The sequence below is a fragment of the Sapajus apella genome, unplaced genomic scaffold (genome assembly GCF_009761245.1).
Source record: "Sapajus apella isolate SASKATOON/1434 unplaced genomic scaffold, GSC_monkey_1.0 scaffold18, whole genome shotgun sequence".
Lineage (NCBI taxonomy): Eukaryota > Metazoa > Chordata > Mammalia > Primates > Cebidae > Sapajus > Sapajus apella.
In genome coordinates, this window is record NW_022436958.1 from 7,282,299 (window position 1) to 7,297,402 (window position 15,104).

A 15,104-nucleotide genomic window follows, 5' to 3' on the forward strand; every position below is an offset into this window, starting at 1 on the left:
AAAAAAAAAAAAAAAAAAAAAAGGCCAAGTCTATCGTAGGGCCAAAGCATGAGATGGTGCTCATTCTTCAAGGATCTTCATCGCATTTACTACAGAAGCGAAAACTTTTGTGTCAAAAAAGCACCCACATTTTTCCTCAAAAGCACCCACATTAAGGTTTGTTTCATCTGGTGCTAAAGAAGTGCTAGAGAAACAGGAGTTGTTTGTTTGATTAATCTTCTCAGGCCTTGACTCACAGCCCTTGTATTTTTCAGACACACTTTTCTATTCTACTATCAGTGAAGTATTTCAGTTGACTCTAGCACTTCATTTGCAGCTTGACTCCTAGGTACCTGCTATACTTTGTGATTTTAGAGCTTCTGCTTGATGTGTTTGGGAGGCACCTGACATACACATAGGATTTGGCAAATCTGCATTTTTTGTTAAAAAAAAAAAAAACCATTTGATGGATTGCCTCATAGAGAAGAAGCTCTGCAATTTAGAGCATCTATTCATTTATTCTACCAAGAGTTAACAATTCCTTCCAGGTGTCACATAATTTTGTTTTTTGTTGTTGTTGTTTTGTTTTTACCTTAGGGGCAACAGAAATATTCGAATGAATTATATGTGATCCCTGCTCTCACAGTACTCGCAATATGGTAAAGGAGACATAATTATATATAGGTTTATTATAATAAAACCATGACTAAAGTATCACAAAAATATTAGACAACATGCTGTGGAACCATAGATTTACCTATAGGTAGTCTTATCCCAGAGAAACTATTGTTGCAAGTAATGTTCTGCTTACCTATCTCTCCTTTTGTTCAAATATTGTTTGCTATCATTATATCAAATATTATTGAGCATCTCTTATGTATAAATCATTACGATAAGTGTTTATGTCACTATGATAGGTGTTATGAAAGATAAGAAATGAACCAGGTTGAAACAAATACAAAGTATGGTTTTAGGTTGACTTTAGTGAAAAAAATGGGTGTTGGTAGTTGTTCTAAAAAGGCATGAACAGAGACATGGATTCATTTTATGATAACTCAGAGGTGTGTGACTGCTTCCATTTGGATAGTATTCAAAATATATTCATGGAGGACATTTGAGCACATTTTTGAACGCTGAATAGGATTTTGATGTAAAAAGGGACAAAAGATATTTTATGTACTAATAAGAGACTAATTAATAGTAAAATATGGAAAATTATTTAATTTCTTTTATTTTACAGATGTATACTGATCTCTTGCCTTCTATGCACTGTGTACTAATCACTGTTCTTTACATTTTGTACTGGGGGGTTCCCTGAGGCCTAGAGTGATTATGTCCTCATCCAGACTATTTTGTGTTTCTTCTGTTAGTTAGCTGGGAGTAGTACCAATGAGGGATAGCTTCAAATTAAATTGAGGAACAGCATTCTGGAACAGCAAGCAGTGTAATTTGGTTAGAAAGTCAGCATGGAGCTGGCTTATGAAAAACCTTGAACAGGATTGGGAGATGAGATCATTTCATTCTATAGGCAAAGTGGGCAAAGTGGAGTTTTTGTAACCAATATGAAATATTCTCAAATTAAGAGAGACTCAGAGTTTTAGGGAATATATATATGTTAAATCTATAAAATTAAGTCTTTCTTAATTTTGTGTGTGTGTGTATAAAAACACATGCAGGACTTGGTAAATAACTGAGAGACATGTTCTAAAAATGTATGCGAACAGATGAGAGCAGTAAGGGCCGAACTATGACAGAGAAAATTGTAAAATGGCTGTTTGTCACCATTTTGGCTCAATGCATTTAGTAAATCACAAGACATCTTTTCAGTGACAAAATATTTTGATATTTTCATACGTCTCTGACCTCCAAACAGTATGGTCATTTCTAAAGAAGTTCTAGTGCAAAGAGAATAAGCAGAGCTATTCGTCTAAGGAGAACTAAAAACATGCTGTCCCAAAAACTAGGTGTGTCACCACCTAAGTGAGCACCAGTTGCAAAGCTACTGGTGCTTTCATCTGACTCTAGAATATCTGTTCACTGTCACGCTCTACTTGAACAAATGCATGTGTAAAGTTTGAGATACTTCCCTTGTATCTACATCCACTAACCATCAGATGTAGTGGAATTTGTTCTCATCAATTGGATGATGAGAGCCAATGTTTCCATTATATTCATCACATACTGCTCAGAAAATTTAGCGTTACTTTTGATATAAATTCAAAAACATTGTAAACATTTTAGGGAGTATTTTCCCCCTAAAATTGTATGGTTCTAAAGTCAGTATATTCAATAGAAAGCTAATATGTTGGTTGTGTAAGGGACTGTTTTTTGTTACTCTTATGTTTTTCATTTTACATTGCACTAATATGTATGTTTAATCAGAGCCAACAACTGGCAAGTTTTACTTGTTAAAAATTGTATTTTGGGGTTTTTAATCACTCAAGTCTTTAATCCCTATCTTGAGTTAATTTTTGTGTAGGATATAAGGTAGGGGCCTAGTTTCCATTTTCTGCATACAGTTAGCCAGTTCTCCCAGCACCATTTATGAAATAAACAATAAATCTTTAGAAGAAAATCTAGGCAACACTATTCAGGACATAGGCACAGACAAAGATTTTATGATGAAAATGCTAAAAGCAATTGCAACAAAAGCAAATCGTGACAAATAACGTTTAATTAAACTAAAGAGCTTCTGCAGAGCAAAAGTAACTATCATCAGAGTGAACAGACAACTTTCAGAATGGGAGAAAAATTGTGCAATATATTCATCTGACTAAAGTCTAATATCGAGAGCATACAAGGAACTTAAATATACCAGTAAAATAAAACAACTCCGTTACAAAGTGGGCAAAGGACCTGAACAGACACTTCTCAAAAGAAGACATACATCCAGCCAAAAAATATATGAAAAAATGCTCAATATCACTGATCATTAGATAAATGCAAATCAAAATCACAATGAGATGCCATTTCCCACTAGTCAGAAAGGCGATTATTAAAAAGTCCAAAAAGATGCTGGTGAGGTGACAGAGAAAAAGGAACACTTTTACACTGTCGATGGGAGTGCAAATTAGTTTAATCATTGTGGAAAACACTATGGTGATTCCTCAAAGGCTTAGAGGCAGAAATACCATTTGACCCTGCAATCCCATTACTGAGCACACACCCAAAGGAATATAAATCATTCTATTATAAAGACGCATGCACATGAATGTTCACTGAAGCACTATTTACAAAAAGCAAAGACATGGAATCAACCTAAATGCCTGTTAATGATACACTGGATTAAGAAAATGTGGCACATATAGACCATGGAATACTATGCAGCTATAAAAAGGAATGAGATCATGTCCTTTGCAGGTACATGGATGGAGTGGAAGTAATTATCCTCAGCAAAATAACACAGGAACAGAAAAATAAACATTGCATGTTCTCACTTATTAGCGGGAGCTGAATGATGAGAACACATGGACAGTGTGGGGAACAACAAATACTGGGACCTGTTGGATTGGGGCAGTGGGGAGAGAGAGAGCCTCAGGAAGAATAGCTAATGGATGCTGGGCTTAATACCTTGGTGATGGGATGATCTATCTGTGCAGCAAACCACCATGGCACACATTTAACTATGTAACAAACCTGCACATCCTGCGTATGTGTCCTTGAACCTAAGAAGAAAAAAATTGTTGTATTTTTAAAAGATACAATGTGATGTTTTGATGCATGTATACATTGTGGAATGATTAAATCAAGCTATTAACATATCCATTACCTCATATACTTATCATTTTTGTATGTGAAATATATAAAATATATGCAGTGATTTTTAAGTATATAAAAATATATGCAGTGATTTTTTAAGTATATAGTATGTTATTATTAACTATAGTTACCATGCTGTACAATGGATCTCTAGAATTTACTATTTTTGTCTAATAGAAATGTATATACTTTGACCAACATCTCCCCCTACCCTTTCTCAAGTCCCCCAGGCCCTGGTAAGTACCATTCTACTTTCTGCTTCTATGAGTTTGACTTTATAAAAATTTTACTTTTAATAACAGAAAACTTTTCCAAGGCATTTAATGAACTACTAACTTCTCTAAACCACTCATTCAGCCATAAACTTGAAAGCAAAATGGGCAACATAAAAGGCCTCATTAAAATAACATGTTTTCAGCCTGGGCCACATACTGAGATCCCGTCTCTACAAAAAAGTGATTTAAAAAAAATGGCTGGGGGTGGTAGCTCACGCCTGTAATCTCGATACTTTGGGACCCCAAGGCAGGCAGATCACCTGAGGTCAGCAGTTTGACACCAGCCTGTCCAACATGAATAAACCCCATCTCTACTAAAAATACAAAAATTAGTAGGGCATGGTGGCACACACCTGTAATCTGAGCTACTTGGGAGGCTGAGGCAGGAGAATCACTTGAACCCAGGAGGCAGTGGTTGCAGTGAGCCAAGATCCCATCACTTCCCTCCAGCCTGGGTGAAAGATTGAGACTGTCAAAAAAAAAAAAAAAAAAAAAAAGCCAGACATGGTGGCCATGTACCTGTAATTCCAGCTACTTGGGATGCTGAAGCAGGAGGATCACTTGAACCCAGGTGTTTGAGGCTACAGTGAGCTATGGTTACATCACTGCTGTTTGGCCTAGGCAATAGAATGAGACTCTGTCTCTAAAAAAAATAAAAACTAAAATAAATAAAAATTTGTTTACTTTTAAAAAATATTGTTTACTTTCAATATGAGTAATGAACACACACATTAATTAAATAATCTAATATATCTAATGCTCATTCACTGTGGTGTGACTTTAACAACAAAATGAACTTATTTATGGAGGGAAAATGATGTGATTTAGTAAAAAGATGAAAATAGTTTCAATCAGAAAGCTATTCATGAATTATTGAGTATTCTGTGCAAAATGAATATGGAATGATTTCATCTTTGTAGAGTGAGTATTGAGCCCTTATTCAGACCCCCTCTTAAGAAGATCATGAAAAAATGGAGAAGCAAACAAAAGATCTATCAACCTGAGACTAATGAAGGCATTTTAAAATCTCTGTTTAATCATTAAATTCTCATAATTGTAGTACTCTTGCCACATCAGCACGGCTAACACTGATGCAGTCTATTAGTATAGCTGAAGATTGCGCCATCATATGGCCTCATCATATATTTAATTATTCGAAAAACCAAGTTATAGTTCAAAATCTGGAAGATAATGGGTAGAGATGGAAATACAGAGAAGAAAAAAAGGAAATTAAAGTCCAGTGTTTTATTAATGTAAACTTTGTAAGGAAAAAAATCAAGTGATCGATATTGCTATAAATGAAGTCATGTTCTCTGATTGTATTTTTTTTAAGCTTTGACCATTAACTACAATAAATTCTGTATCTTACATAATTTTTAATAACCACACAAATCCATGAAATTGATAGGATCCTTTATAAATGGACCAGAGCTTACTGTCCCTCAATAAACCTCTCCTTAGGCTCTCTCAGAAAACTATTTTAATTATGAAGCTTGACTCTCTGTGGTTTATCATCTTGGTCAATGAAATGCATTTGTTTTGGTGCTTGCATTTCTCTAAGATAAAATGAGCTTTTACCCCACAGTGCATCTTTAAATTTATGGAGTATATGCATAGTCTTTCTTAAAAAATTCACTACTAAATTGAAATCCTCTGAGGGGCAGTATATCACATTAGGTAGAAACAGGGCCTTTCAAATAAGATCACCTGGGCTGGGAATCCCAGATTCATATTTTCCTTGCTGCTCTAGTTTATTTTCAAACACTAATGATAAATTTATTTTTACATATTTCTTGGCTATCTCAACTGCAATATGAGATTAATAAGAGCGATTGTCTCATAGAACTACATGTGAGAAAATTGATGCAATGTGCCTCACACGGAGCAAACATGTTTATAAATATATATATAAATTTAATTTATATTTATATTTTATATAAATTTATATATAAATTTATAATTTATATAAATATAACTTATATTTATCATTATTGTTATTATTACATGAAGCAATACAATATAGTGGTTAAGAGTAGTGGCAGATGAGGGGAAGGGTAAAGAGAGAATGTGGGAAAGATCTGCATGTGCCTGGAAGTCTTTTTGCTCACATTCCAGTGGTGAGAATGAGTAATTGGCCACATTCTGATGCAAATGGAGCTGGGAGTAAAGTCTTCAGCTGGTGAGCTGCTTCCCAGGGACAACTCAAGGCACTGGAAGAGGGAGGACAGCACACATTTGGGTGGAGAACGATTCATCTCTGCCACAGGGAGCGCAACCTCAATTGTCTCAATTCTGTTTTTTTGGTAGACAAAGCCTGAATTAAGCGCCAGGCTGTATTTGGGAGGTACAAATCCAGGACACAGAGAATGAAGAAAATGAAGTCAAACCACAAATGATGGGGAGTGGTTCTGGGGTGTTAGCATGTTGGCTCCTCTCTACAATGAGCCTCAAAGAGACAGAGAGAAAAGGAGCTGCAAGTACACTGGTGAAAGCTTAACGCAGTCTGTGGGAGGAAGGGAGCAGAAGGAGGAAAGGGAATTTATCTCTCATATTTCTTCCCATTTCCTGAACTTTTGATTAAAGTTCACGACCCAGAATCTTCACTTGCCTGCATCAGTTGGACCCTGCCCCAGCCTTGGGAGGCTACTCAGGAAGCCAGGCTCCACACCCTGCAAAGTGGCATTTCATTTAAAGTAGGAAGTGGTGGAAGGAGTCAAAGGTCCTTCTACAATCTGGCAACCTGGAGGGAGGGTCTGGCATTCCAAGAAAGTAACTGGTCATTCTCAAGAGGTGGGACTGTATTGCCCAGGCAGGGGTGATCATCTACGGGAACAGCTGCGGTTAACTGAGTGGATGACAGTCTAAGGAGAAACTCTGAGGAGGCACCTGAGGCATCAAAAGTGTGCCCAAGCTATTCACCTTGCAGAAATAAATTAGCTTTTTAATGTAAATGTAAAACTATATCAGTTGAGAACCAAATAAACTAAGTAGAAGCAATTATATTTATTCCAGCAAGATTTTGATTCAGAAACAAATGCAATGGATGCTCATTTCTTGAAAAGCCTAGAATACTTTCTCCTCAAAAACAAACAAAAAGCGCATAACATTCTAGTGCCCACAATCACTAACAAAGGTTTATTTTTCTAAATATGTGGTTTGATTTGGTCATGTAATATACTGAGAAATTTCACTGTAGAAACAATTTCTGTTATTATTAACATCATTTATATTCATATACATAAAACCCACATCTTATAATCAAAGTATCCTCTTTTATGTTGACAGGGGCCATACTTTAGACATTAATAAGATCAGGTATCCATCCAACCCTCTTTCCTAAATCATTTTGCCCAAATGAGAATTTATAAATGAATTTTATCCTCCTCCATGAACAATTTTCCAGAATCAAAATCAGTTATGTGATAAAACTTAATTCCTCTAAACAGATTTTGTGTTTCATGTTTCAAAATGATAAGGACAATCTGAGTCTATATTCTGGAATAGCAATTAATCCAAAATAAAAAATGGCGCTAATAACCTATTTCATACAAGCTGAGCTTTGTCTCTCTTTTTGAACCACATCTAGTAATAAGGGCATGAGGCTGTGCAGCCGAATGATTTGTGGCCTATGTATGTGCCCAATCTTCATCATGGAAGCTGTCATCAAGCTAAAGAGCATCTGGCCTTTGATATTTTCTTAATATACATTAGAAGACTATGGACCCCAAATATCCCATAAAGAAAAATGGGAAACTTAATCCCACAGGTTTAATCTAAGTCAGAGAAAAAAATATTACAGAGAAAATACTCTGTTAGCTATTATTGGGAAATGGTGAAAATAGACTAAGAGAATCATAAAAATCAGAAGTGCGAGAGACCTAGGGTCAGTTTTGAATGACTTCACATTCCTCTAAAAAAAGAGTCTTTTATGTTTTATTGTCCAAAAACAGTAACTCTTTAATAATTCTATTTAAATATTTTAAAGATCAGTCATTTCTATTTTAAGTTTACCTCAGAAGAGATATGGTGTGTAAATTCTTAGATTTAAATTCATATTTAGTAATTTTTTAAGTTTATTTTTATAATGATGTACAATATGATCCATTGGCATCATGCAGTTCATTAGCAGACTTTTTCTTGTGTTTCATAGCTGTAAAATCAGAAACATGTTTTCTATTAAAGGATTCTTTAATTTCAGCCTTCTTGAATAAAATCTTGATTGTCTTCCAGATAAATTCTACAACGTTTCTGAACTACTTATTCCAATATTTAACATTTAAATACTGAGAATTTTTCATTCTAATAATCTCTATTCCCTAAAACTATTCTTCAGGCATAGGTCTTTCTGCTGTAGCTTTGTGAAAATAAACTACTTATAAGGACCATTTTTATACAGTCCTTCAGCTACTTATCCTAGTTTTCTCTTCTTAAAGTGAATCTATTTCTTATTACCCAGTAACTTTGGTTTTTTTCTGTCATAGTTTTGAATTCACCCCAAATCTCTATTAGCTTTGATGGTACCATATGATCAGTTCTTACTTAAAGTTGTTATAGATTGGAAATATGATTCCATAACCACCTTCGTACTTCTCACTTTGCAAACTGCCATTCGGACATGTATTATTTATTTTTATTTATTAATGCATTGGAATCAATCCAGATATTTTCCATTGTCATTCTCTATCCAGTTCCTCAATTATTTCAATAGTTCACAAATACCCGTTTAACACTTGTTTGGGGCCACTTTGCTAGATTCTGAAAAAATAAAGAACCATAAGACAAACCCACGTCTCTGACTTGATAGCTAGGGGAAAAAAAAACACATCAAAAAGGGGTAGCAAGGTGTGACTAACGAGAGTTGTAACACAGTATGTTTCAAAGTAGCGGAAATGATGGAAGGAGTGACTACCTGCAGAGGAAAATTCTCCCTGTGGATGGAATTTTTTTTAGTTGTGTCATGAAAATGAGCAAGATTACGGCAGATGGCAAGCAAGCAGGGTAGACTAAAGAGAGAGATAAATGTATTTCAGATGAAAAGAATGAATGCATACTCAAATCCCAAACGTCTGGCATTGTAAAAACACATTGCGTTTTGGAAACTGCCCCGGCGTAGCGTAGCTGGTATGGAGAAGAATGGGAGAATGCATAGAACCAAGAGGGATGGTTAGAAGAGGACAGAAAGGAGCTCGTATATCCTACAGAGGGATTTGGACACTATCCTGTAGATAAATTTTCCATAATAAATAATGTGAGGTTTGTGTTTTAGAGGGAAGAAAGGTCAAAAAACAGAGGATGAGCTGCAAGGGCTTTTGACTGGCCACAGAGGCAAGAGGTAGAAGAATTCTGGTAAGAGAAAATAAGAACTCTACTCAGGTTAGGGTTATGAGATGGAGAAAACAGAGCTAATTCTGGAATTCAAGACTTTGTGCCTTTTGGTTATGGATGGCGAAAGGAAGGAGGGAGTTAAGAATTTTTCAAGTGAAGTAAGTGAAGGGATTATTAAGCAAGACAAACAATAGAGAAAAGGAGGTGGGAGGGAGAAGAAGATAATGATTTCACTGAGATGTCTGTGATACCCTCTCATGGTAGTGTAGAAAATATAATTCTGGCACATCAGAGGGAGCTGGGGCCAGAGGCATGCATCAAGGAGTCAACATATGGCAGTGATGGGGCAAGACTAGGAGCAAGACCAAAACCCACAGGAAGCACATGAGTGAGGAGAAATGATGAGGGCCTAGAATGCTAAACCTGGGTTACCAACATTTAGAAAGTAGGAAGAGGAAGAGGAGTCAGTGGAAGAAACTGAAAATGAAGATTATAAAAGGTGAAGAATTTGGGGAAAAAAATGCTTCCATGGCCAAGAAACAAGAGGGCTCTAAGGAGAAGGCCAAAAGAATCTAGGAGTACAGAATTCAAGTCATATGCAGGTGGGGAACAAGGCATCAGATTGTTTTTGCTGACCTTCATGGTTAAGATATTTTAGAAAAGTCAGGGAAGGAAGTAAACATCAGACTACAGTGTTGAAGAAGAGAAGGGAGTCTGAGCAAACAGAGAACATGAATCGAGAAGGACAAATCTGGCAATAATGGAAAGGAAACAAGTGAGAATGAGAAAAAGTGAGGATGTGGAATTGATGCTTGCTTTTATTCTTTTTTTTTTTTAACAGGAGTGATGAACATGGTTAGAGGCTGAAGGATGTAATCTATTTAAGAGGGAGAAAGTAGAAGGAAATGTGAAATTCTTCTTCCTGGACAATTCAGGAAATCAGGGACAAGACTGGATGAAATTAGGAACTAGAGAGAAATAAGCCTTGGGCAGAAGGAATATCTCTTCCTCTGAGGCAAAGCAGGACCTGCATTGCGAGTCCTTTCTGTGCTTTATGGCACTGACAGGCCACGTAATTTTGACACTGATAGAAGCCATGGTCCTGCCAAGGCATGGGAGTTTATTAAACAGATGGGCCAGTCACAGCCCCAGAATTCTGGGGCTGGGAGACAAAGTGGAAAATCATGACACAAGGAAAAAAATTAGAAAATGTAAATTCTTATTCTTAGACCCAAAAAAGGCATTAATTTTTATGTGAACTAGTAGGAGGAAAAGATGAGTGTGGAAGGCGGGCCCTGGATTCCATTGTGATCAATAACTTGGGACTTGGAATCCAATAAAAGGAAGTTCATATCTCAGCTCAGGCACTTTCTAAGTACATGACCTTATGTCAGGCACTTGGCCGCTCTTGTTTGGGTTTCTTCGTGTGTAAGTTGAAAGCTATGGTAATATTTTCACAAAATTGTTGTAAGAAGTAAGTGAGAAATCAATATGAAGCTTACAGAATGCAATAGAGGTAGCTATCATTAAACTTTATATTCCCTTATTTGGATTACGCAGACTAAGTATGAAAGTGGGAAGAGTTGTGACTATTGTAGCACAAGGGTTGTGATCTCCATGAAGTAGGAACAAACCATTTCATGGGGCAGACTTATAAGGATTGAAGCGTGTAAGAGAGCAGTGTCAGGAGAAGGAAGAGAAAGTGACTGGGAACACATAAAAAGTTTGGTAAGCAGAGTCAAATGCCCAGCTGAAGAAGGTAGCTATTATTTGTAGTATTGCTACTCTAAGTAGTCAAAAGTTATTTCTCCAGTATTCGGGGATATGGGAAGGTTTTGGAGGGGCAAGCAGATGAGAGTGATATCCTTGGATGAGTGGGCAGGTGGAGTGTGTGGTTGAAGTGACTGTGGAATCAGAAATGTAGGCCTGGCCTTGAAAGAAATGAAACCAGGAAGGAATTCAGAGACTGGGAGATTGCACAAAGGTCGATGATTTTAATAGCATCAGAAACACACATAACAGGGTGGGGGTAAGAAAAACTGCAGAAGTGGAATCTGTTAGATGAGCAGCAGAATGAAAATCACTGAAGTGGAGACGAGGTGAAGGAGTGAGATTCTGAGGAGTGGGAGAGACAGGGCCAGGTCACGGAGAAGATAGCCACAGACAGGGGTTGGAGTGTGATAAACCCACGCTAGGTGCTGTGGGATTTGCCTTAGGATGCTATAGGGTAAACACACCTGATAGCAATAGCTTAATAATCCCTTTGGAATTACCCTGTATGGCAGGAACACCTGAGTGTGTGTTTCAAGCTAGGGAATCCAGGAGCAGCTAACCTGGAGTCCATGAGAAACATCTGAGCCCTCGTCCAGTCTCATGGAACACAGACCACACAGGAGAATGAGTTTTGGGTTGGATGAAGGTTGCCAGGTGGGGGTCCTTAAGGAGGGGGGTTGTTAAGTGAAAATGCTACATAAACTGCATGCTGTTAGCAAGAGGTTGTGGTTTTCTTGCCCAGTCCTCCACCACTGGGCCGTGTAGTTATATTGTCTAGCCCACTGCTCCTGGACCATTCTTGTACATGAAGTGGTTCTCCTGTCCAGCCTGGCACCACTGGCCTCTTTCCCGGGTATGTAAACCCCTAGTAAAACCCCATATCTTTTTTGTTAGCTCTGAGTCTCTTTTTTGGTCTCTTGAACCTCAACCCTATTTGAGGTTAAAAAGGATTCAGCACTACAGATGCTGATAAGAACATTTTGAAATTGACAAAGCTAGAAAACTGTAAAAGCTTAGACTGATGAAAAAACTGTAAAAGCTTAGTCTGCATTTACCCACAGGTTTCCTATAGCATATGGAGTTTGTAGGTGATCACACAGAAATTTAAGGCTAATATGATATTCTTCGAGGAAGAGTCAGTATCTCCCTTAAACCTGGAGTTTCAGAGCTGAGCACAGTGTGTAACACATTGACACATAGTAGGTGTGCAATAAATGTTAACTGAATGATTCTGTGAATCATTAAACTGTTTGTCATTTTCCAAATTACAAACCAAAGACGGCTTAACCATTAAAAAAAATACAAATCTTAATTGCTTTAAATTGGGAATTTTAAGACACAAAAATCTTCCTTCCAAAGCACAAAAGCTAGTTGCATTTTGGTATTTTTCCTTCATTCATGAATTCAGCAAATATTCATTGAACAACAACTATGTGCCAGGCACTGTTCCATACATTGGGAAAAACAGTAGAGGAAAAGGCAAACAAGGCCCTAGCTCAGGGAGCTTAATTCTAGTGGGGGAAACACAGACAGTCAGCATATAAAAATATATATGTTAATTTCAGTTAGGAGGAGGGCTGCAGTGAAATTAAAACAAGTAGTGGGATGGAGAGTAACCAGGAGTACTGGAGTATAGCTCTTTTATATAAGACAGTCAAAGAAGACCTCTGACAAGGTGACATTTATAACTGGGAACTGAAGGATAAGAAGGAGCCAGACGTGTGAAGATTGGGAGGTATTCCAGGTAAACAGGTGGTGTGAAGGACCTAAGGCAAGATCAGGTTTAACAGAGAAGGACAAAAACAAGATGAATATGTCTATTCTGGAGTCTAGTGAGAAAGCCCTAGCTTTTCCCAAATTCTTACATGTTTTAGCATATGATCACAGTGCATATGCAGTTTTCAAGGGCTGCATAATGGTTAAGAACAGTCTCTGGAGTGATGCTGCTTGCATTTAAATCCTGGCCCCTCCTTTTCTAGCTAGGTAACCTTGACAAAATCTACCTAACCATTCTGGCAGGTTTTCTTACCTGTAACTTAATGATGCCTACCTCATACTGTTGTGAATGTGAGATTTCACAAAATTATTTGGTTACCATTGATTGCACACTTACTTTGTGTCAGTGTGTTAGCCACTGTGCTGGGCCCTAGAACTCCACAGGAAAGGAAGATACTGACTCTTCCTCATATTAGCCTTAGACTTCTGTATAATCACCCACAAACTCCCTATAATACAGAAGTCATACAATAAATGAATTATTAATAATAATTTTAAAGTACTTAGGTAAATTCCTGGAACATAAATAGTACTTCTTAAATAAGATAATTATACGTTCCCCACCCCGCCACACACTGGATTATATGGGAAAAAGAAGCCATTTTGTTACATACTCTTAATGATTATTTTTCTTGGCTCTGAGTATCCCTTAATTTAATTAAATCTGTAAGAAGAAGCATGTTGTTAATTTTTCTACATCACAAATCACTTGACAAAGAATATCACTATTACGCTTTGAAATCTTTCATAATAGTGATCACCTGAGTGGCAGAGTGTGGGTGAACCAATAAAAACTTTTCACTGATCAAAATCTCTTTAAGGGGCATGGCTCATCTTAATGGGTTTCTCATGAGGTTACACCTAAATAACAACAGAAAAGGTAAATATGTTATCAAATTCTATCCTGCCAGCTGAGTTTATCCTGCAGGAAAGTTATACAATGTTTCAAACAAATTATTGAGTTTCCAAAAAAATTGCATTATTTACCATAATAAAACAAATTTCTGCCTTCTGAAAAGTAGTCTATTTCTGTTAAACTAATAGAATTGGATATAATGGCTAAGAGACAACAAATGTGGGCAGATTAAGTTTTAAAAATATATTTACCATTGTTTTGTGATTTCCTGTTTTATCCTAATGTTCATAATGTTAAGAACATCATCTAAAAATATTATAAAGTATTTTATGGACAATGACTTGAGAAAAGTATGGAATGTATCTACAGAGAAACAGAGAATTTATCTATGGAGAAACTGCTCGAAAAAGTAGTAAAGAAATTCTCCAAAATGGCAAACTTTTTAAAAAATAATTGGAGGGATGCAAATGTAATGCATGATTAACTTGAATCAAGTGAAAAGACAAATGTGGGTGATTATTGTGAATTATTGAAATAAAAAAACTTTTAAGTAGTACATTGTAATTGTGTAATAGGAAGCATGCATTGTAATCTATTTGGTCTAAGTTAAATTTACTAAATAAAATTATATTTATGGGTATAGTCTTAAAGTCTGAAAAGTGAATTTCTAAAAGGCATAGTTGACACTTAATAAATCTGTCTCGAATTTGCTAACATATGAAACAGAAACCTGCAAGGGGACTTTGAGATTAATTAATCCACCTGCTCAATTTTCCAGATGATGTAGCCAGTTTCTAAGCAACTTTACTAAAGTCACAAATCTAAAACTCTAACAGTTTTTTGTATTGTACTACAATTTGTGATTTTTTTCTTTTACTGTTCTAAAAGTAATATAACTTAACATGCTTTTATGTTACTTTAACCATTGAATAGCAATATTTCATATTACTGAATAGCATATTTTAAAATTTTATTAGAATTACTAAAGAATATCATCTCAAAATATTAATATTCTAGATATTTTTCCTATCGTCTACAGTTAATAATTTTAAAAACAGGTCTCTAATTTTAGACATTTAAAAATATTAGATCCTAAATGAAAATTCCTACAAATTAGGTTTCCCTTGGAGAACACAAAAAAGGCATTATATCATAAATATGCATAGCTACTAACTCAATAAACTCCTATTTCTCTGGCATCCATTTCCAGCGTTGCATCCTTTTATTCTTTCTTTTTTGTGTTTACAGAAAACTGGGCACAAACCAGAAAGTGTGGATTTGTGTGGTGCACACATTGAATGGGCCAAGGAAAAATCGAGTAGAAAGAACGTCTTTCAGGTAAGAATGTTACATATATTCAA

The 15,104-nt window shown here is 36.2% G+C and overlaps 1 protein-coding gene across 5 annotated transcripts in view; it reads left to right on the top strand.

The window, feature by feature from the left end:
* ARHGAP15 (Rho GTPase activating protein 15) overlaps positions 1-15,104 on the top strand; it is a 637,215-nt gene that overhangs the window by 110,369 nt on the left and 511,742 nt on the right. For all 5 annotated transcript variants that reach the window (XM_032286210.1, XM_032286212.1, XM_032286217.1 and 2 more), the window contains one exon: positions 14,992-15,081. In XM_032286210.1, coding sequence (XP_032142101.1) covers positions 14,992-15,081 — 90 coding nt within the window. Of the gene's footprint in view, positions 1-14,991; positions 15,082-15,104 lie in introns of those variants that run through there.